This window comes from Aedes aegypti, chromosome 1 (genome assembly GCF_002204515.2).
Source record: "Aedes aegypti strain LVP_AGWG chromosome 1, AaegL5.0 Primary Assembly, whole genome shotgun sequence".
Lineage (NCBI taxonomy): Eukaryota > Metazoa > Arthropoda > Insecta > Diptera > Culicidae > Aedes > Aedes aegypti.
This window is the reverse complement of record NC_035107.1, coordinates 208,645,384-208,668,263: the sequence shown is the minus strand read 5'-3', so window position 1 is coordinate 208,668,263 and position 22,880 is coordinate 208,645,384. Positions and strand designations below refer to the sequence as shown.

The 22,880-nt window shown below is 41.0% G+C and overlaps 1 protein-coding gene across 10 annotated transcripts in view; it reads left to right on the top strand.

Moving 5' to 3' along the window:
* Positions 1 to 22,880, top strand: part of LOC5570245 (serine/threonine-protein phosphatase 2A 56 kDa regulatory subunit epsilon isoform) — a 219,532-nt gene that overhangs the window by 166,236 nt on the left and 30,416 nt on the right. For all 10 annotated transcript variants that reach the window (XM_021857396.1, XM_021857393.1, XM_021857392.1 and 7 more), the window contains 2 exons: positions 6,960 to 7,154; positions 7,230 to 7,420. In XM_021857396.1, the coding sequence (XP_021713088.1) occupies positions 6,960 to 7,154; positions 7,230 to 7,420 (386 nt within the window). The remainder of the gene's footprint in view (positions 1 to 6,959; positions 7,155 to 7,229; positions 7,421 to 22,880) is intronic.

Below are 22,880 nucleotides of genomic sequence, written 5' to 3'. Positions count from 1 at the left end.
CGATTCCGGTTGGAGGATAACTTCCGGTTCACTGGCGCCCAGACGACCCAAAACTGGTTTGTGACGATCGATGCTACTCGGCTTAGTCCCCGACGGTGGAGCTAGCCTACTCCGGCTACGCGCTTCTTCATGATTCGATACTGGCCGGTGGAGTGCCGAAGTCGGTCCAGCGATTCCGGTTGGAGGATGGCTTCCGGTGCACTGGCGCTCCGACGACTCAAGCCGGTGATACGCTACGTACTACTCAGAGTAGTTCCCGGCGGTGGATCTATCTTACTCCGACGAAGATTTCCCCGGCGGCGGAAGATCTCCCGAACCGATGCTATCCGGGCAGATGCCGAGGTCGGTCCTGCGATTCCGGTTCACAGGCGCCCCGACGATCATTTGCCGGTGCAACAACGCGATCTACTCAACTAGTCCCCGGCGGTGGACTTAGCCTACTCCGAAGCTGGCCGGGCAGATGCCGAGGTCGGTCCTGCGATTCCGGTGGAGGGAAACTTCCGGTTCACAGGCGCCCCGACGACCATTTGCCGGTGCTATTTCGCGAATTACTCAGCTGGACCCCGGCGGTGGACTCAGCCTACTCCGACTCGACGTTGGTTGGCCAAGTGCCAGGGGCGGTTCTGCAATTCCGGTTGGAGGATGGCTTCCGGTTTGCAGGCGCCCGGACGACTATTAACCGATACTACGCTACGCCCGCTCTACTCGGTCTAGTCCCCGACGGAGGATCTAGCCTACTCCGATCGCGACCCGGAGCTCTCTGGTCTTCACGCCATCTCCTGTGCAGCAACGACATAATCGCCGTTATTCCCCTGTTCACCGCATTCCAGGTGCTTTCATGCTGGCACATGTTCTGCACGATGTTGTCCGGATTTAGGACGTTTGCGGTTTCTGGCATCATCTCGCTTCGTATATCCGTGAATCGAGGGCAGTCGAATATAACGTGCTCCGGTGTCTCCTCGATATTTGGACAGGCCGGACAATGTGGAGATTCTGCGTGTCCGAATCTGTGCAGATATTTCCGGAAGCATCCATGGCCTGACAGAAACTGGGTCAGGAAGAAGTTAACTTCTCCATGTTTTCTGGTCGTCCACACCGACACGTTAGGAATGAGCCTGTGGGTCCACCTTCCTTTCTCCGAGTTATCCCACTCCTGCTGCCACCTGGCCATTGTGTCCAACCTAATGGTATTCCTCACATTCCTGGTGTCCCTTTGCTGGTAACATGCGATGTCCTCAGCCAGAGTGATGCAGATGGGGATCATTCCGGCGATAACGCACACTGCCTCCGATGATATAGTGCGGTAGGCACTCGCAACCCGTATAGCCATGATCCGGAACGTACCTGCCAGCTTATCTCGATTACGTTTGGTTCCCAACGCTGCAGCCCAAACCGGGACTCCATACCTCAGTATAGACGATGATACGGTCGCTAGAAGACGCCTCGTGCTGCTTCTTGGTCCTCCAATGTTGGGCATGATCCTGGCTACGGTGTTAGCAGCTTTCGCTGCCTTTTCGCAGGCATAGTCTACGTGGCTGTTGAAGTTTAGCCTGTCGTCGACCATTACTCCGAGATGCTTTAGAGAGCGCTTCGATGGGATTGCGTGCCCTCCGACGTTGATTTCCAACTGCTGTACCGCCTTGCAGTTGCTGACCAGCACCACCTCCGTTTTATGATGAGCCAACTGCAGCTTGACTCCCGTCATCCACGATTCGATGGTGTCTAGCGATTCCGCCGTCAGCATCTCCACCTCCTCCGCAGTCTCACCAGTTATCGCGAGAACGACGTCATCTGCGAACCCGACGATCTCGACTCCATTTGGCAGTGACAAGGTTAGCACTCCATCGTACATCATGTTCCACAATGTTGGACCAAGTATGGATCCTTGTGGAACTCCCGCCGTGACTTCAATTGACATCCGTCCCTGGTTTGTGTCGTAGACCAGTACCCGGTTCTGAAAGTAACTTTGCAGAACTTTACATAGATATCCTGGAACCCGCATTCTGTGTAGGGCTGCGGCGATAGCCTCCCAACTGGCACTATTGAACGCGTTCTTGACGTCTATTGTTACCACTGCGCAGTATCGATTGCCTCTCCTCTTCTGCTTGGACGCTTTCTCCGCGCACGCGATGACTGCCCGAATAGCATCCACCGTCGAAGTCTTTTTACGGAATCCGAACTGCCTTTTCGACAATCCGTTCTCGCCTTCCGTGTAGATCGTCAGCCTGCCGAGGATGACCTTCTCCAAAAGTTTGCCAAGAGTATCCAGCAAGCATATTGGTCTATATGAAGCAGGATCTCCTGGCGGTTTTCCCGGTTTTGCAAGTAACACCAGCTTCTGCACCTTCCATCTGTCTGGAAAGCAGCCTTCCGCTAGACACTTCTGCAATGCTGTCCTGAATATGTCTGGGAACGCCAAGATTGCTGCCCTTAGCGCAACATTAGGGATACCATCTGGTCCGGGAGCTTTGTTCAGCTTCAATCCATTCGCAACCGTTATCAGCTCGGCGTTAGACACATGTATACCGGCATTTTCCTCATCTACGTCAGCGTACGGTGTGGGCGGCCACGCTGTTGGAGCATGCGTAGGAAAGAGACCGTTCACTATCGCCTTCAGTTTGTCGGGACACATTTCAGCTGGGGTAACTGGGCCCTTGATCTTCGCCATCACTACTCGATAGGCGTTGCCCCAGAGATTTGCGTCAGCTTCCCGGCACAACTCCTTGTAGCAGTTCGTTTTACTCGTCGATATTTCCCGTTTGAAGGCGGCTCTGGCCAGCCGGTAGGTCACTTTACGCTCTTCCATGCTGGCTTCGGATCTAGCTCTCTGCACGCGTCTTCTGGCTCTTAAGCAGGCTGCGCGAAGGGTGCTGAGTCTGTCGTTCCACCAGTATGTAGGACGCCGTTGATTTCTTGGCTCCAATTTTCTCGGCATAGTTGCGTCACACGCTCTCGCCAACGCTTCTGTCAGCTCTCCTGCATCCATGTTTGGAGCGTCGCTTACTGCTCGGAGTTCTTCGACGAAAAGATCCTTATCGAAATGCTTCGTCTTCCACCTTCGTTCTTCATTCCTCCTCTGCCATACTGAACAACTTCTCTGGCCAACGCAGTAGTGGATCGCCTGATGGTCACTGTGGGTGTATTCTTCGCTAACTCTCCAGTTCATATTGGTGATCAGCGACGGGCTGCAAAAGGTCACGTCTATGATGGACTCCCTACCGTTTTTGCGAAATGTGCTAGCGAGACCGTCGTTGCACAGCCTTACGTCGAGCTTCGCTAGAGCTTCAAGCAAACTGTAGCCTCTCGCGTTGGTCAGTCTACTACCCCACTCCACGGCCCACGCATTGAAGTCTCCTCCGATTATTACCGGCGTTCGACCGATCAGCTTGTCGGTTAGCACATCCAACATCTGGGTGTACTGCTCCAGTGTCCATCTCGGGGGGGCGTAACAGCTACACACGAAGATTTCGTTAATTTTAACGATCACGAAGCCCTCGTATGAGCGTTCGACTACTTCTTGGATAGGGAATCGGCCCATTACTTGAATCGCCGTCGTCTCTGCTCTGTCTGCTACCCAATTGCCGTTATCGGGAGGAACCCGATACGGTTCTGCAATGATCGCAATGTCGCACTTTGTTTCTGTTGTCGACTGCCACAACAGTTGTTGTGCGGCGTCGCAATGGTTGAGGTTCACCTGCGTTATCTCCATCATCATTACTGCCCTGCCTTCGCCTTCTGATATTTAGGGCACTTGAAGCCACTCGTCGTATGGGCGTTACCTTCCTCCACCTTACACAGCATGCACCTAGGTGTATTCAGGCAGTCCCTGCCAACGTGACCTTTTTCACCACATTTCCTGCAGTGTTCGGACCTGTCCGGGCCTTTGCAGTTTATTGCCCGGTGGCCGAAATCCATGCATTTGAAGCATCTCTCCACCGGATTTGTCTCCCGAGGGATCAGTTTCAGCGGGCAAACCGACCATCCCACCTTGATCTTACCAGCCTCGACGAGTTTTTTGGCTGCTGCGACTGGTAATCGGATCGTCGCTATTTGCATACCTCCGTAAGCTCTCCTCAGCCGGATGGACTGCGGTGCTTCTTCCAGGTTGCATTGGGATAACAGTGCACCCCTCACGTCGTCTTCTGTTGTGATCTCGTCCAGTTCTCTGCATTCGATCACTGCCTCCTGGGATAAGGCTCTCACGCTTGCCTCGTTGCCCAGCGACTTCGCGACGAGCTCTCGGCAGGCCGAACTCTTGATCGACGGATCTTTTTTAAGCTCAAAGAGCATGTCACCTTTCTGGGTGCGCCTGGTTTTCACCCAGCTTCTTAAGCTCTGGGTCCTCCCTCACTCTCCTGAGAATCGCCGCGTAGCTTGTCTTATCGCTTGCCTCAATGACAAGAGCATCGCCCCTGAACCTCTCGCGAGGTGACCGTCGCTTTTCTTTCTTCTTCGGTTCCTTTTTTTGCCGCTTCCTCTCCTTACGAGCTGTATTCTTCTCCTTTTGACCTTTCACGGTGCGCCATTCACTGCCGTTCTGCTCACTGACGCACTCATTGTCGCTTCTCTGCTTTTTGGGATCTTCCTCCTCTCCTGGTGTATCCCTCGTTCTTTTTTCCGAGCGGGTGGTCGGATTGCTCCTAGGCGTCTCCTGTGCAACGGCTGTTGCATTCACCGAAGTTAATGCTTTTTCTGCTTTTTCCGCTCTACTCCGCAATTCCTTCTGTCCGCGTTCTGCGGCTGTAACGGCAGACTTGATGCTAGTGACCAGCTGCTTGATTCTGAGGTGGACGTTGTTTTTCGTCTTGACGAACTCTCTATGAGTTCATTGACCTTCCTCTTTACTTCCGACAGCTCCGACTTCTCATGCTGCCTGTCGTCTTGAGCGGTGCTACTCCCCGATTTTGGTGTGAGCACTTGACTCAGGAAGCCTGCATCCCGCTGGTTTCCCGGTGGCTCACTCGGTGTGCTGCATCTGCTAGTGCTGGCTGCTACCGTCTGTGGTATCACTGGCGATTTCTGCATCTTTCCGCTCCTTGCGAATACTATCGCGTCTTCGTTCCCTCCACTAGATTCTCCATCCAAATCGATTATTTGCTCCATTCGATTGGGTCCCCCCTTCGTGCCGCTATCTCTACTCGTTGTAAATAGTCGCCTCTCGTGATCCCATGGTTGTCTATGCAAGCAGGGAGGCCATGCTAGGGTTGACACAATCCTTCATGGGGGTTGTGTTCAGAGCCGGATCAGCGTAAGTCAGGAATGTTACATCTGAGGTAGACCATGCTTGAGGCCCTGGTCAGATGGACCAGACGCTCGGTCACCTCCCGAAGGAAGTACTAAAGGTGGTATTCCATACGGCTGTATGTACGAGTTTCGCTTGGAAAGGGTAAAAATCCCAAGCTCCCACCTGGCACCTCCTCACTCTAGCTGATGTCAGAAGGACAACAGTGCCCAGGTTGCACTACCAGCTAAGTACGCAACCCTTAGCTGGCGGTCTTTGTCATCGTTAGACCCGTGGAAGCGTGAGGTAGGGGCTTGTGAGGACCAGAGCTATATTGGACGCTCCTTCCTGGTTGTCGACTCACCATTTTGCAACCCAAGCTGAGCTTGTCATTGATCAAAAGCCCAAGTTGCCTGAGGGATCGCTTGGACTCTATGGTGCACAGGCACCTACCGAGATAAGCTTCCTTTGCTCGGACTTGCGATTGTTGACCACCATCCCCTGTGTCCTGTGACGGGCCAGTCCGAGTATCCTAGAACTCATCCTGTTCGGAATGGTAACGGGGAACGAGGTTGTTGGAGGACTGTAAATCCGGCGACGGAATCGAATGCAGCGATCACGCACTGTGAACCTGCTACCATACGAATTCGGAAGAGAACACTGGTCCACGCACTGTGACATCTACGATGGAACGGTCACTACCGAGATTACGACGGTCACCCACTGGGACACTGCGGAACTTGGGAACGGACCACTTTCCATCGCAGCAACCGAGGGGCGGTTGAATGGTGACATAACACATCCTTTCCTTAAGCTAAGTATGCTGTTCCGATCAAGAAAAGTAAAAATTTCTGCCCGAGAAATGCTCAACTACAGTAAGCTCCATTTGAATTGACATTTCTTTTCAACTGCGTACTGCAATCTGGAAAAAGCGTTTTCTTGATCGATTTCTTGCAGGAATTTCCCATGCATCAAGATAGCCCAAGAAATTACTTGTGAGCAGCGAATTAGGCTTTAAAGATGAAGATAGAGTGCACCACGGTCAACTCAAATTCCTACATCAACAATCTCAGTCAACAATCTTAACATCCGGAAGGGGCACCACTATAGATCTTTGTACATCGCATTCCAAAACATCGGCCCCATGAGGTACACCTGTGGTAATTCGAACGCTTTTCTGCCCCTCCTCTGTATCATACAGCGAAATCCTACCATGAAAATAGGTTTCTAGAAACATACACAACTACACTGGTACATTGAGGCGGTGAAGTACGTGGGTTATCTCTTCCCAGCTTGCGCTGTTGGCCGCATTTTTCTCAACCAGAGTGACTACCGCGGTGTAACGGATATCGCTCCCTTCATGCTTGATTGTCATGCTGAACGACAGACTGGATAGCGCACGATCCAGTCGTATCTAGTAGACAAGACGCCGAATATATTTTATACCAGGAAAAATATTAGAAAACATTTCTGAAAGTATCACCGTAGTCAATCATGTCGAATCGTGATGGTGATCAACAATATGATACTAATCAATATTATTTTATCAATATAGACAGTAAAGAGTTGGCCGGGCAGCTAGCTAGAATCCAAAGTAGTATATCTAATTCGAATAGAAGAAAGCGAGCCTTTTGAATGATTAGGAATAAATCAGACGTCTCTGTCACCAGCTTATTGAAGATACGTGTCATATTACATTCTCCTTCTATATCTCCGATCTACCTTTGTCTTCTTTCAGATATCTGTGAATCTATTCCGAACGCTCCCGCCCAGTGAAAACCCGGACTTTGATCCGGAAGAGGACGACCCGACACTGGAGGCGTCCTGGCCCCATCTACAGCTAGTGTACGAGGTGTTCCTACGCTTCCTAGAATCGGCCGACTTCCAGGCGACCTTCGGCAAGAAGGTGATCGACCAGAAGTTTGTGCTCCAGGTCAGTATTTTACTGTTTAAATAATCTTTCATTTGCTATAATATCATTCTTCTTTTCGGTTTATTCTCATCATAGTTACTGGAACTGTTCGATTCCGAGGACCCGAGAGAGCGTGATTTTTTGAAAACCGTATTGCATCGTATATATGGCAAATTTTTAGGATTACGTGCTTTTATTCGTAAGCAGATAAACAACATATTTCTACGTTTTATATACGAAACGGAGCACTTCAACGGAGTCGGTGAACTGCTCGAGATTCTGGGAAGGTAGGTGTCCTAACGCGGGTATAACAGAAAATCCAATTGGTTGAATTGAAGGGACCTTCCGCGGTGACGAAACCAATTGGCGATATAAAAGGTTCTTTTTTACCGATATCACGTGTGACGTTTGACATCGACCGACGCCAATTTATCGATCCTTTCGGAAGCTACGCTAAATGAATAAATAAATAGTGCCAACAGCAAACATCAAAGATTGCCCTTAAAAGCGGAGACATGAACCCGCATGCAAACTGTAGAACGTAAAGGTTTGTGTTTTCGTGCACGTTCCTTCCAAAGTTTTACACATAAACCGCCGTAGGGAGTTCTAAGAAATCCGGGAGAGCATCTTACGTAATAAATGCGCGACCCTCTAAGACATTTAACGACGACATCAAATCTTCATCTACACTTCTTTTCGACTGAGCTACTTAGCGTTGCCGCAAAGTTCATCTGCACAAAAAATTGAAAGAACTGAGCTCGTCGTATGTTTGATGACGCTATTCTTTTTTTTGCCTCAAATGTATTATAACCAATGACGAGCACAAGGATGGTTGTTGGTTCATCATTAACAAGGACGACAACGACGACCAGCTCCAGCTCGCACATGCTTGTTCCTTTCGTTTTGACAACCAACGTCATCGTTGTCGTACCGAAAGACTGATGTGGAAAGCCAGGAAAAACAGTCCCAACTCTCACGTTTGTCTCCTTCGCCCTGCTAGTGGGTGAGTTGTCCTTGCTCGGCAAGGACGATGGGAATGTCACATCTTTAGGTTGTAAGAGTTGTGCCAAAATAAACACCCTCCTTCTCTCGTTAGTCGTCGACACGTACATGGAAGTGGTTTTCTTTTTTGTTCGGTGATAGCGGTGTCATGCTGGAATAAGGGGCGACTTTAGTGGAAATAATCACACAGAGTTGTCTTTTCATTTGCTCTGAAAATATGTATTCAGAATCGACCGACGAATGAATTAATGAAAAAATGTAAACAATCACTAATAATCAAAGTTTTCTTAATTTACGATTGATTCTTAGTCTCAGTAGTCGTGAATAAATTTATCAGATGAATGTAATCACTGAGATTAATGTAGAAAAATGGCGGCTTCGGCAAAGTTGATCAGTAGCTCAAATGCTTTCTTTGTTTAATTCTTGAAGTTCGATATTGGCTAAAATAATGATAGCCGTTGAGCTATTGAACTACTTTGTTGAAGACACTATCTTTTGAAGTAGTCAGTCTCTTGGGATATTCGCAAAACCAAAAGTGTTGTACAAAGATGTACAAAAGTTTTTGGTTTGGTGATGATAGATATTTTTGTTGCAAAATTATACCATATAAATCACAACTGTTGTACAAAGTACAACAGCCCGATTTATTTTGGAGTACCTTGGCGTCTTGAGCTTTCTGATGTAATATTTCAGAAGCCTTGTGTTTCTAAGAGTTTCTTCAGTTTAATACTTTAGGCTTAATAAGAGTTTGTTGAAGAATATGTTCTTAACTAACATAAATTTGCACTTTATTATTTCACAACATGCATCTCACACATTGTATTCTGTGCTTTTTTGCTTTCGGCGTCCTTCAGTAGATACTGATCTGATGGTTTTCGCTGCTGTTGTTTCTCTTGCTGTGATCGCGGAAAGCTTCATCCAGCCTAGTTTTGTAGTAGTTTCGATTAGGATAGCTCATATTAGTTTTATTTTTGAAGATACATTTTAAATGGTCCTCCACCACTGGATGGTAGTCCTATTCTAATTTTACATGAAAACGCAAACTCATGTGTCATGTCTCGTGCATGTGTGCTTATTAAAAACGCAATAGTTGTTACATCTAATTTTCCAATTAATTACCAGAGATGTAAGTTTTGTCACAATCGATGTTACTTTGGTAACCTCAATGGAAAATACGTCCTGTTCGGTTTATTAACCACATTTCTATAATGCTGCTGATGCTCACACCATCTGGAGCAGCTCAGTTATTAATTTGAGAGACTCCAGACTGATGCATCTGTCCTAGATTGGCGAGTAGTGAAAGAAAATCGTTTAAAAAAATTACCTTATGATGCCATAAAATTTTGGGCAACTGCAAGGGACATGGAGGTCTTTAATTTATCTTCGATGGAAGTGCTCAGGTTACTCTGCACCCTATTGTTTCCAGGGCTGGTGGCAGATGTTACTTCAATGCAACTCTTAGAGAGTATCTATTTTTGTTGGAAGGTCCCATTTTATCCAAACTTAAACTCAACCTTATTATGCTGACAGTTGATCCTGGTGCAAAATGCTAGAAGCGCTAAAGAAACTTCAGTGACTATTACGTGACTGTTCCACAGATTCTTCAGGAATTGGTTCACAGATTCCTCGAGCATAAGCTACAGGAATTCTTCTAGTGCTTTCTCCAGAAATTTCTACTGGAATAATTTTAGGAACTCTACCACGTATTTCTACAGAAATTTCTCAAAAGATTTCTCAACAATTCTTCCCAAAAATACTTCAAGCGATTTTTCAAGGGATGCTCATATTGTTTTCTGGAGTAGGATCTTGTAAATATGGGACAATCAAGGACAATCGAGAAACTGGAGGCAAGCAACCATGGACTGAGTTTGTACCGGCATCGAAGGTAAAGTAAAGTGTAGGGTGTCCCAGAAAGTATAGGCACGACTTTGATAACAAGAATCACAATATTTTTTCATACAAATACATATTTTTATATTTTTGTATTTTTCCTTGAAGCATTTTAAATGCTGCCTGTGAAAATTTTGTTTGATAAAATTACTCAAATTTTTGATTTTAGAAAATGAATTCTTATCTAGCCAGCACAGACCATACTTTTGTGATTTGTCAGAACTTAACAAGTAATGAATGTTTTATCTGAATCCTTCGGTGTGGTGAGTTTAAGTACATTGTATCTAAGTAAGATGTTCCATAAGAATTTTTGTTTAAATTTTTATTTGGTTTTGCCAGCAAACATTTGACAGAATGGTAAAATTCTCAAAAATCTCTAGTTTTTCTCTCCACATAAGAAAACTTAACGAAATTATAGCTTTTCAGGTATTTTAAAAATAAAAAATATTAGTTTCAAGTATACTAATGTCAAACATCTATACTTTAAGACATCATTTATCCTATCGGCACTGATAAATATATTTTTTTTTCAAATTTTGATTGTACGCGCTTTATGACCTAGCACAAATTTCGTACAACAAAGTCACTCAGGTATAACCAGGGCTGGTAGTAAGTCACTTTTTAGTGACTTGGTCACTTTTTTCGACCTGGTTACTAAAAAGTCACTATTTTCGACAAAAAGTCACTAAAGTCACTTTTCTCAGGAAAATGATCACTAAAGTCACTTTTTTTTCGTGATATGATGATAATCACAGGGCTGGTAGTAAGTCACTTTTTAGTGACTTGGTCACTTTTTTCGACCTGGTTACTAAAAAGTCACTATTTTCGACAAAAAGTCACTAAAGTCACTTTTCTCAGGAAAATGGTCACTAAAGTCACTTTTTTTCGTGATATGATGATAATCAAATTTAAGGCAAAGATAGCTTTTCAAACATTATCAAAAATAAATAGATATTTATTCTTTTATAGGCAACTATAGTGTGATTTTTGAATCAAAGTGTCAAGATTCTTGACTCAAGTAAAATAGAGATTCCCGGCTAACTTTCTGGAAGAATTCAAATGAATATTCCATAAACATTTCCAACGGAAAATGTAAAAATTTTCTGGCCAAAGTTTTGGAGAAGATTCTGGAAAAACTTAGGAAGCGACTTCGGGAAAAAATTTATGTCCGAAATATTTTGATAAATTTTGACACAAAGCAGGACTAATATCTAATAGACGTGCTGAATGAATTACCAGTGATTTTTTCGCAGTAATTCTTACTTAGGGGTCTATTTTATAAGTCGAGTCGATCAAAATGACTCGACTGGAGTCACTGTCGACCAAAAAGTTCGCTCGACACGGCTCTGTCACTCGAGTTTCTCGACAATTGTCACTCTATGAAGTCAACGGGTGACATCTGAAATATGTATGCTTACCTTGATCGACAGTGATTACGGATAGAGATGTACCGAATATTCGGTCTGCCGAAAAATAAAATCCATTATTCGGCAGAACAGGCCGAATAGTGACCGAAGAATAACAAGATGAATTGAAATTGCAATAAAATATAATGTTTCATACCAAGTTTAAAAAAAAAATCAATTAAAGGAGAGTCTTTTATGGCCAGACAGCCTCTATGCCCGAACACTAGACGTTTGTTTTTTTCAGAAACCAAGAGAAGTTCAACACCATAATACGAGTACTAAATAATATTTAATAAACTATGATTGGGCAGTTATTAGGTTACACAGAATATGACGACGTTTCTGTCTTCACAGATTCTGAAATTAGAGACATGTCATCTATGGGCCGGACACTTATATGGAAGTTTTTAGCTTGATTTTGGACACCAGGAAACACACTGATTTTGGCGATAAAAGTGTCTGACACACTATCCAATTTATATGAAGCATAAAAAACCACATGTTACATTATCAATCAATAGTATTGGTTTTAATTTTCAACAGCTGTTTCACTTGTCAAAGTTTACTGAATTTAGTGCGCCTGAAAAGTGACACCTAAAAATTTATGTATTTTAGTACAAAATCATACTTTTTGTGAAAAAAGCTTTTTAAAATAAATTTTGAGGGTTTAACAAACCACATATTTTTCTCCGCTTGTTCAATCGTAGATCTTTCAATTAGTAAAAAAAATCACGCCTAAATTAATGTACCGTGTACGCACCTTACTTTACGCAGCTCCAAACTTTGCGCATTTTTAAGAAGCATGAAAAAATTATAATTGATCATTGATTTTTTTAACAAGTCAGTTTCAGCAACAGGTTCGTTTATGTAAAATAAGTATTTGACATAGGCCTTTTCATGTGACAGATCCGTCTATGCATTTGTTTACATCGGTGGAGGACGGGTGCTAACACGGGCCTGTCATTTTCGTAGAAGTACTGTCAAAGTGCTTCCCGATCAGCTGATTTGAGACGTCATGTGAATAGGCCTATACATTTGTTTACTAAAAAACCTTCGTTAATGTTAGTAAATAAACAAAAAACCTTATAAAACGTCAACTTTTACACCATCTTAGCATAAGCGCTAAGGAGTGGCTCTGCCAAAAATAAACATTTTTCTGAACAAAACTGTGTTGTGGAAAGTATATTTGCAGTGTATTTGTAAAAAAGGTAATATTCTAGTAATTCCATTAATTTTCCATATAATATGTCGAATTTTTATTTGAAAAAAAGCGATGCGCAATGTTAGGCCCCATAGCCTGGTATCCACATCCTAAGTAGAGTGGTCAAGAACAATTTGTTGCTAATTACCAAAGCAATTTTGACAGCTGATCCAGAATGAGCGGTGTCACTTTTACCTGCGGAATAATTGAGCGGCACATTTCTCCGTACGGAATAGTGACAGCTCCATTTGATTTGTACGGCAGGCGTTACCAATGTTACGAAATCAGCTCTACTTGTCAACTGAATACAGCTCAAGTAATTTGGACATTACTTGTCCTATTCTTTTGTACAGTAATTACGAAGTGGATACTACCCATAATCCAGGATTGAAAATGTAGTTTTCGAGAAATTTGGTTGTTATTCGGCCGAATATTAAGGTTTTGTTTGGCCGAATATTGAGTCATTATTCGGCCGAATATTCGTTTGGCCGAATAATAATATTTCAACTATTCGGTATTCGGTCGAAGGCCGAATAGTACTATTCGGTACATCTCTAATTACGGACGAGTCACATGAATCTGCTCGATTTATAAATGTGGTGCCTTGCATGAATAAACCTTGGTCGACAAGTTTAATATATCTTGTTACTGGGTAAAAGGTGACGCAGAATCGGTGTTGCAGGCTTAGAGTGTAATTGTTGCTTTGTGCGGGAATCGGAAAGGCTTGGAAGAGCAATAAAGATTGTGGAGCGTAACGAATAGTATTTAGAAATATCTGTGTTTGTAGTGATACGTGGAATTCCGGATGATGAGAATTCCACAATAAAATAGGCCCCTTAATGCAGTAAGAATACTTTGAAATACATTCACGATTTTCACCTCAGTTTTGTCTACAACCAACTTTTTTCCACAGATTTGTTGAGAAATGCTTCAAGTCATTCGTTTTGCATCTCTACTTCAAAATCTTCAATGAAATTTTGCCAGTAAGTTCATCATGGACAGGAACTTTCCTAAACATTCTATCACGAGTAGGAGCCGGATCCTATTCTTGGCACTTTTGATTCACTTCGGCAGTGGGGTTTTATGAAAGCTACTGAGCTCATATTTGGCCACAATATGCGTTGCATTGAAGTGCTTCTTTTTGCAAAGTTTCAGACAGTTCGGCCGAGAAAAACCCCCCATGCTAAAGTGAATCATGGCAGAGTCATGGAACAGAAATCTGTTGGAGAGCTGTTTTGAGGGACCATCGTAGTAACTATGAAATTTTGTTTCTAGTATGGTTCCATGAGTCGATCGAGTCATCGACACATGGAGCTTTCACTGTAGAACGTATTTTTACTTCTAGTAATTTTTATTACTAATACTTTTGAAGTCACTTTTTGGTCACTATTTGGTCACTATTTTGATCATTTTGGTCACTAAAGTCACTATTATTTTGCTGTCTAACTGCTACCAGCCCTGGGTATAACGCAATTTGTGCAAAACTGATAAGAAGAGCTGATCCAGTAGAAAATAATATCTAAATCCATTTTTTTATGATATTTCTGGAGAAATGATATAAAACATACAGGTTCAGTAATACTTGTCGTGATTTCACGTGGAAAGCCCACAAAAAATCTCAGAAACATTATAAGTGAAATGTGTGGCTAGATTTTACGATTAATTAAACTATAATCTCCTGGGTCCTGTAAAGTTTATTTTTGTTTTCTTGAGTCCTGTTCGGTTTCTTTTTAGCTCCTGTTTGTTTTTTAGGCAAGAGTTCGCTAAAGTTTCTATTTTAAGACACTGAGATTTGAATCCAGAACAATTAGCTTCTTTGCTTCATAGCTGCGGACAGTATCAATAGGCCAATAGGACTCGGAGGATTACGTAAATCCCATATGAATGTCCTATTATTTCAAAAAGACTTTTTCTATCCTTGACCATTTTCTAATTAAGCCACAATGCGCACAGAAAAATCTCAGGACACTCATACACCCACCCAGAAAAAATGGTGTCCACTTCACCTACCCAATTCCGACTGTCCACAGCCAGAGGTATGTAATTTTATTCTGTACATACCCAGGCAGTCGCAGGAAACTTCCATCCACGGCACACGTGATACCAGTTTCACGTTGGCTTCTCTCACTTGCTCCGGGGTCTCCTCCACTCCTAACCGTTATCTACCCAAGGGAGCAGACCTTTTTTGGAAAAGCAATAAAAACGTCCTCATGCCCAACACCATCACAGAGCCTTGATTTGGAATTCGTCCTTCGTCGATATTGACGGCTAGCTGGCTGGCTGGCTAAATTCAAATTCCATTGCCCATATCTTAACCTATCGGGATTTTTTTTCGGTCTTCAATGACTCACCTTTACAACCTGGAGCCAGCTCATCCGATTTGTTTGGCGAAGTGAATTTACCGTTTGTGCGCTAATTTCGGATTTTTGCGGCGTGGTTTATCTCTACCTCCCGATTGGCTTTGAGTCGTTCTCAGATCTACAATTTCGATGAGTCATTCCTAAAAAAATGATAATCATTGAAGTTTGACCTTTGACGGTAGTCCTCACAATGGATTAGCTGTCCTGAGAACAGGGTTGGTAGCGGATCACTTTTTAGTGCTTTGGTCACAATTTTTAACATGGTCATTAAAATCGCTGGGACAACAAGACAATAATGTTTCACAGATTGTTGCTGTTTAAATGATTTGAATTGATTTTTTGATTTGATCAAAAGGTCAAATAAGAAGCGATTCTTGGCTTTCTCTGTAAAATTCCAGGTGGATATTCCTCAAACATTTTTGTTGAAAAATTGAATTTTTCCGTGGCTTTTTGTAAAATTGGACAAAATCCAACTCTAGGAATGATTTTTGACTGAATTTTCTAGCCAAGGAACCGAGGCAAATTTCTGACTGAAGTTCTGAATGACTAGTAATAATAATCTGCGGTTGTAAATTAAAGGAAATCTTATACTTATATCTGAATGAATCTAATGAAAATTTCTTCAAAGGGAAGGAATTCTGAAAAACCAAAAGTTTAAGAGTTCAGTAAGGCAAATTCGTTCAGTTAATTTGTAGACAAAACTATATGGAAGATATGGAACCCATACGCATGAGTTCCAACAATTAGATTTGGCTTTCGGTGTGGACATTTTCAAATCGTCATATATCATGCGACAGCTCAAAAGAATTGTTCTTGTTTCTGGCGTTACGTCCCAACCGGGATAAAGCCTGCTTCTCAGCTTAGTGCCTTTATAAGAATTTCTTCAGTTATTTACTGATAATGTCTTGATTGATAATTTTTGCATTTGTGTATCGTGTGGCAGGTACAAAGATAATCTATGCTCTGGTAAGTCGAAAACATTTATAATCCAAAAAGATTCTCGACCGGTGGGACCTCAGCTTGGTCTTTCTGGAAATGCTACGCGTTTTTCGTAACGGCCAAATTAGTAGTTGGAATCATTCGCAAGTTATGATTAACGTTATATATATATATATATATATATATATATATATATATATATATATATATATATATATATATATGTATATATGCAAGAATTTTGAAAAAAAAAACTAGAATAAACCCAACAGGAATTCCCTGGTAAATTCCTGGATAAATTCTTAGGAGCCTATAGAGGAATTCTCGAGGAAATCTCTGGAGGAAATCCTGGAGAAATTCCTGGAACACCAAACATGCTTTTCGACTATGGATTATCTAAGTTGATTATTGAAGGACTACTGGAGGCTTCTCATGAGGAATCCTAGAAGGTATCCCAGGAAGAATCATTGTGCTGTTGGAATCCGCAGAGAAATCGCTTGAAAACCCCTGAAGATTTTTCTGGTGGAATTCCTGGAATAATTCTTGGAGGAATTCATGGAGAAGTTTCTGGAAAAATTCCAGGAGAAATCTCTGGAAGAATCACTGAAACCAAAAAAAAATTTATGTAGAGATTTTACTGGAGGAATTTTCGAAGAGATTTTCCCAATGTAATCCCTGGAGAAGTTCTTAGGATAATTTTAGATTAAATTCATGCAGGAATTCATGGGAGAATCTGTGGAGGAAATTCCAGAGGAACTCTTGGAGGAAATCCCGGAGGATTTTTTGGAGGCCAAGATCGAATCCCAGGAGAAATTCCTTAGGAATTACTGGAGGATTATCTGAAGAAATACTTGGAGTAAGTCATGTGGCGATTTTCCTGGTGGTAACACTGTGAGAATTCATGGAAGAAATTGTTGACAGATTCCTTGAGGAATTCGTGAGCTTTAAAACACCTGGAGGAATTTATGATGAAATCCCTGGAGGAATTGCTGGTGGAAATTCGCACGAATTTCGGGTGGACTACTTGGGGATGGGGATATCTTTGAATGTATCCGTAGAAGAATCATCGGCGGAAATTCTGTAAAAATCACTAGGGAAATATTTTGAGTAATTCCTGGAGATAGGCTTGAATATATCTCTGCAGAGAAGTCACTGGAAGATTTTCTAGAGGGATCTCTTAAGGAATACCAGAAGAAATCGCTTGAAAATTCCTGACGAAATCTCCGTAACCATTTCGAAATATTTATGGAAGAGTTCCAGAAACAGATCCTGGAAGAATGTTTGGAGAAATTCCTGGAAGAATCCCAGAAATTCTTGCATATATACATATATATATATATATATATATATATATATATATATATATATATATATATATATATATATATATATATATATATATATATATATATATATATATATATATATATATATATATATATATATATATATATATATATATATATATATATATATATATATATATATATATATATATATATATACAGGGTGTTTGGTTCCATGTTTTTAATAATTGGAGGGTAGATAGGTCTCCATGAGATATGAAAAAGTGCCCATGGAACATAGGGTCGCAAATCACTGCTAAGTGAGTTATTCACGATTTTAAGATTTTCAACTTGTTCATCTTTGGAACCTCATATCTAATCAACTATGCGTCATGCATTTAATCTCAGCGCATGAATCGAAAGCTTATGATCTAATCTATCTTAGTTTCTTGGACGTAATTTTTGTAGAAAATGATTCAAAGGCTCAAATTACGAAAAGTTTGCAAAAAGTGACGGAAAAATCAGCATTTTTCGACGTATTTTTATGAATTTTATTAAAATTATCGTAATGAATGTTAAAAAAATTCTTCTACAAAATATGCATTAACTTGTTAGCTACCAAAGTGTCTTTGAGAGCAAAAGTGTATCTCTTGTAGATTCGTCACAATATCATGTTGAAAGTTGTGCTTCAAAGAGCAAAAAAATCAAAATAAATATCGGCTGATAACTCTATTCGTTCGTCCGTTCGTGTGTTGATGCCTCCGCGTGTGGATGAGTGCTCGGAAACGACAGATGTCGGTCGTGCCGAAGCGAAGTGGAAATGAAGTGCGCCATTTTCTCATCTCTTCGCGGCGTTTGGTTTGCAAACAGTCGCATAAATAGATTTAGTGCGGTCGCCGCACGACCACCGCAGTAGCGAAAGTGTGTTCATAAAGCCTGATCCTTTTAAATTCCTCGCACTAGTAGCTGAGCTACGGTGCAGAGCAGATGGGGGGTGCGCTTGCGCGTGTAGCGAGGACTCAATTTATGCATTTCTCGCCTATGACGTGGAACTTTTGATGCATTTTGAAGGGTTTTAGGTCGTCTATTAATTACATAGAGGTGGACAAGGGAGAGTAGAATTTATGACGTGCCATTCACGCCGTTGTAAAAGTACAACACTACCAAGTAAACCTCGCCCGTGATACACAGCACGAGCGAGGTGAATTCTTAGGTTCAATAACGTAATTTAGGTATCGCACTCATGCTCAGCGTGAACTGTTGGAGCAGCAGGATGAAATATCTCACAAAATTAGTGACCGTCTATCCTACTACAGCTTGGTTTTCTGTATAAGGTTGCTTACAAATTATGTTCAATAGATCAATAATATCTCAGTTAACTATTTTTATAAAATCAAATAATAGACCTACATGTAATATTTCATATAACTTGCAGTATCGTATCCAGAAAATTGCTCAGAGGAGACGAACGACGCAAAAAAGTGGATATTTTTACAAAAATTGGGATGGCTTAAGACGGTTCAACCACATCATTTTGTTCTTCTTTTATCCAGCAAAATAATAGAATAACTGCATAAATTTAAGAATTTCTTTTTAAATTGAGACTTTGGCAGTTTAATAGGTTCTTTGTGCAGTCACAACAATTAAAAGTCACAATTTGTAGATCAGTACTTTTCTTAAAAAAAGCCTTAAGCCTTGCAATGTTTGTAATACGAAATCAAATATTTTGAAAAAAAAAAATCAAATAATTTATCAAATTCCAACATTTATACTTCATTATTGAAATCATTTATGATAGATTGAACGAAAACGACACAATTTTATCAAGCAGGTTGATGCGGTTCTGGTACAAGAATAATAAAATATAAATAAACCTTTTGTTATGCTCTAAATCAAATAGTAATCAGATCAGTACCCAAAAATTTGTAGTTCAAAATTTCATTTTCTTTTCTCTCTCTCTCTATTGAGTTACTGAGTCTTATTTTTTAAAATTTGAATTAAAAACCAAGAGAAGTGTTAATTTTGAACGATAACATTTGAAATATTTGCAGTTTGCTCTAATAGATGGAAAATTAGGAATCAAATTGAATATAATTTAGTGATTAAATGTATTAAACTAAACTTAAAACAGTCACAGTCACAATTAGAAATTGAAGCTCTTTCCAAACTTTAGTCAAGTTTTAATCATCAAGTTAACTGTAACTCTAGCGATGGCAAAATCATTTGAAATTTGACTCATGAAACATATTCAAGCCATAAATGTGTATGATTTTACACGAATTAAATTTAAAAAAAATACCTGCTGGAAACCCACCAGAACCCGGAAATATGAGAATATGTCATTTTTCAAACAAAACTAGTTTCATGTTATTTAAAGCTCCCACAGCAATTTACGGATGCTAATGGTCGTCACTATGGCAAGCCTGTAAACTTTCGTAAAGGGAAATATCCATCATCATTTTAGTAACAGAACCTCCGAATTGTCAACCCTCCAAGAGGGCGAAAGTGTAAACACGACACGTAGCCAAAAATTTTTTTGGGATGAACAATATTTCATTAATAGTATGTCTCACTATCAAGAACTTTGGTGATCACTAAAGCCTCTCACTAATTTTAATTTCAAATCCAAATGTTTAATTTTAAAAAATAAAATTCAATTCACATTTTCAAAACTGAATAAGCCAAACATGCTTTTAAGAGCGTTTTTCGTATTTCAAGTAGTTTCACACCAAAAACTTACTCCAAAATCCACTAAGGTGGAGAGGGAGGGAGGGTTGACCCTCAAACACACCCCCTCCCACTGATCACTTGTTTCTGTTTTGTAGACAATATGATCTTAATTTTCTTTCTGGCGTTATGTCCCAACTGAGACAGAGCCCTGCTCCTCAGCTTAGTGTACTTATGAGCACTTACATAGTTGTTAACTGAAAGGTTTTCTCAGCCATAGTTGCTGTTTTGTATGTGTATATGAACAGAGGCATATACGTTTTAAATATTTTATATGGGCCAAAGTCCACGAGACCCCTCCCAGCTCTGAAATTCTTTGGAAATGAGCATGTAGCTTAAGGACAGTCATAAAAGCACTGCAATATTAAATAAATGAAAAAAAACTCTAGTGGAATTAAATAATATAGTATTAGATTCGGGTTTTCTTTTATTTATAGGTATTTCTGTTTAGTGAAGATTTATTACACAATATTCTTAATTTTTCTCATGATCTCAATTAAATGCTTTTCACACAAAACAAAAGCATGATTACTGCATCCAGATGAAAATATTAATTTAGAAAATTTCCAAGTTGTTCCAAGAATTTGTCCACAAATTCCTTCAGGAATTCTTTCAGTTAATGTTCTCAGGAATTTCCCAGGGATACCTTCAGACTGAGACCACTTGAGGAATCCTTTGTCAGCCAATGCCAGGCTGGTTTTTGGGAGGGCCGATCCGACAACGAACCAGATATTACCAGATACATCTTGCAAATGATTTAGATAAATTCTTGGAGTATAACTAGCAGACTCACCATCTGTTTGGATTGGAGACGAGGTGTCAATGTCGTGTGTGAATTTAGATGGAAGCAAGGAGACGCACTTTGGAATTCACTGTTCAACATTGCACTCCAGGGTGATATTAGAAGATCAGGCGAGCAAAGAAATAACACTTCTTCTTCTTCTTGACATTACGTCCTCATTGGGACAGAGCCTGATTCTCAGCTCAAGGAAATTTCCATTACGAAAAGATGCTGGACTTACCGGGAATCGAACCGAGACACCTTCAGCATGGCTTTACTTTGTAGCCGCGGACTCTAACCACTCGGCTAAGGAAGGCCTACGGTCACATATGGTCCTTGGTCTTGTGGACGATATCGGCCTTATTTAAATCGATCGCAGGTTAGTGAAGGAGGTTTTCGACGCTCTGAAGAATCTGAATATCTCCAAGAATTCGTTAAGGAATATTTGCAAAACATCCTTCAGCAATGTTTTAGGAATTACCCCTGATACAACTTCAAGAATTATTTTCTGAATTTCTCCAGGATTTTCTCCAGAAATTGTTTGGTAAATTCTGGCAAATTTTTTTTCAGGGATTTCCTATGAGATACATCAAAGGATTCCTCTAGGAACTCCTCTAAAATTTCTTCGGAAATTTCGCTGATTTCACCTAGCACTCTTTCTTAGGAATTCCACTAGTGATTTGTTCAGAATTTCCTCCAAAGATTTTAACAGGAATTCTTCCAAAGATTCTATCAGGAATACCTCTTTGAATGCCTCCAGAAATATTTACAATTTTTTTTCTTTATTAACGTGAATTTTAACACATATGACTTGTTCTTCACTCATACAGAAAAATTTACAAGGATTTCTCGTTAAATACTTCCAGAGCTTCCTCCAAGAATTCCTTAAATTACATTCCTTCAGCATTTTCTCCAGAAATACCACCAAGAATACCTCCAAGAGTTTCTCTAAGGATTTCCCTAAAAATACGTCCAAGGTTTCCTCCACGAACTACACAAGAAATAACCTTAAAATTCTACTAAGAATAGCTCCAGGGATTCTTTAGGATTAACTTCATGGTTTCTTCCAGGAATACCTTCAGGTAGAGGAATATCTTTCAGGATTCGTCCATAAATTACTGCTTAAATTCCGCTTGCAATAGCTTCTAAGACTCCTCCTGAAATTTGGATAAACTTCAGGATATTTTTATCTTTTTCTCCGTGGATTTGTATAGGAGCTGTCTAGTAACCTCCTGTAACTCCTCCGGTGATTCTTTCGGAGATTCCTGCAGAAATTCCTCCAGAAATACTTTCATTTTTTCCTCCATGAATATCTCCAATGAATTGTAAGGAAACCCGTCAGGGTTTTCTCTAGCAATCAATAACATATCCATTGATTTTTTTCAAGAGTATCACTAGGGTTTTCTCTAGGAATACCTCCAAGGATTCCGTCAGTTATAAACCCATGAATCCCTACTGGAAAACGTTCAAAGATTTCTTTCGAAATATCCTACCTCCATGAATATCTCAAAAGATTGCTCCAAGTAAACTATGAAGATTTCCTTCAGGAAGTCTTTCTGGAATTCTGTTTAAACTTTTCTTCGGTGACTCCGGCAGGCATTCCTCTAAAGAGTTCCTCCAAGAGTTCCTTTAGGGTTTCATCCAACGATTTCCTTAGGAACTCTCCAAGGATACCATTGGTTTCTTCAGGAATTCTTCCAGAGTTTCTCCCTGTTTTTAAGAATAACGATTTGGATTTTCTCTTGGAACTTCAAAGATGCCTTCAGGAGTCCTTCTTAGAATAATTTCAGGATATTTTTCATGATATTTTCAAGCATTCTTATCGAGCTCCTGGAAAAGTTCAACGAAAAACTGCTACAGGAGTTTCCGGGTATAATTGAAGAAAACCTTAGAAATTCTATTGGTGGAATGTTTGGAGGTATATTTGGAAGAACCTTTGAAAATATCCATGGAGACACTGCTGGAAGATTTTTTGGAATGATTCCTGAAGGGGTCACTGTAGAAATCTCCATAAGAATTCTTGAAAAGATCATGAAAAATATCCTGAAATTATTCTAAGAAGGACTCTTTGAAGTTCCAAGAGAAAATCCAAGAAATTATTCTTAAAAACAGGGAGAAACTCTGGAAGAATTCCTGGAGAAACCAATGAAGACGC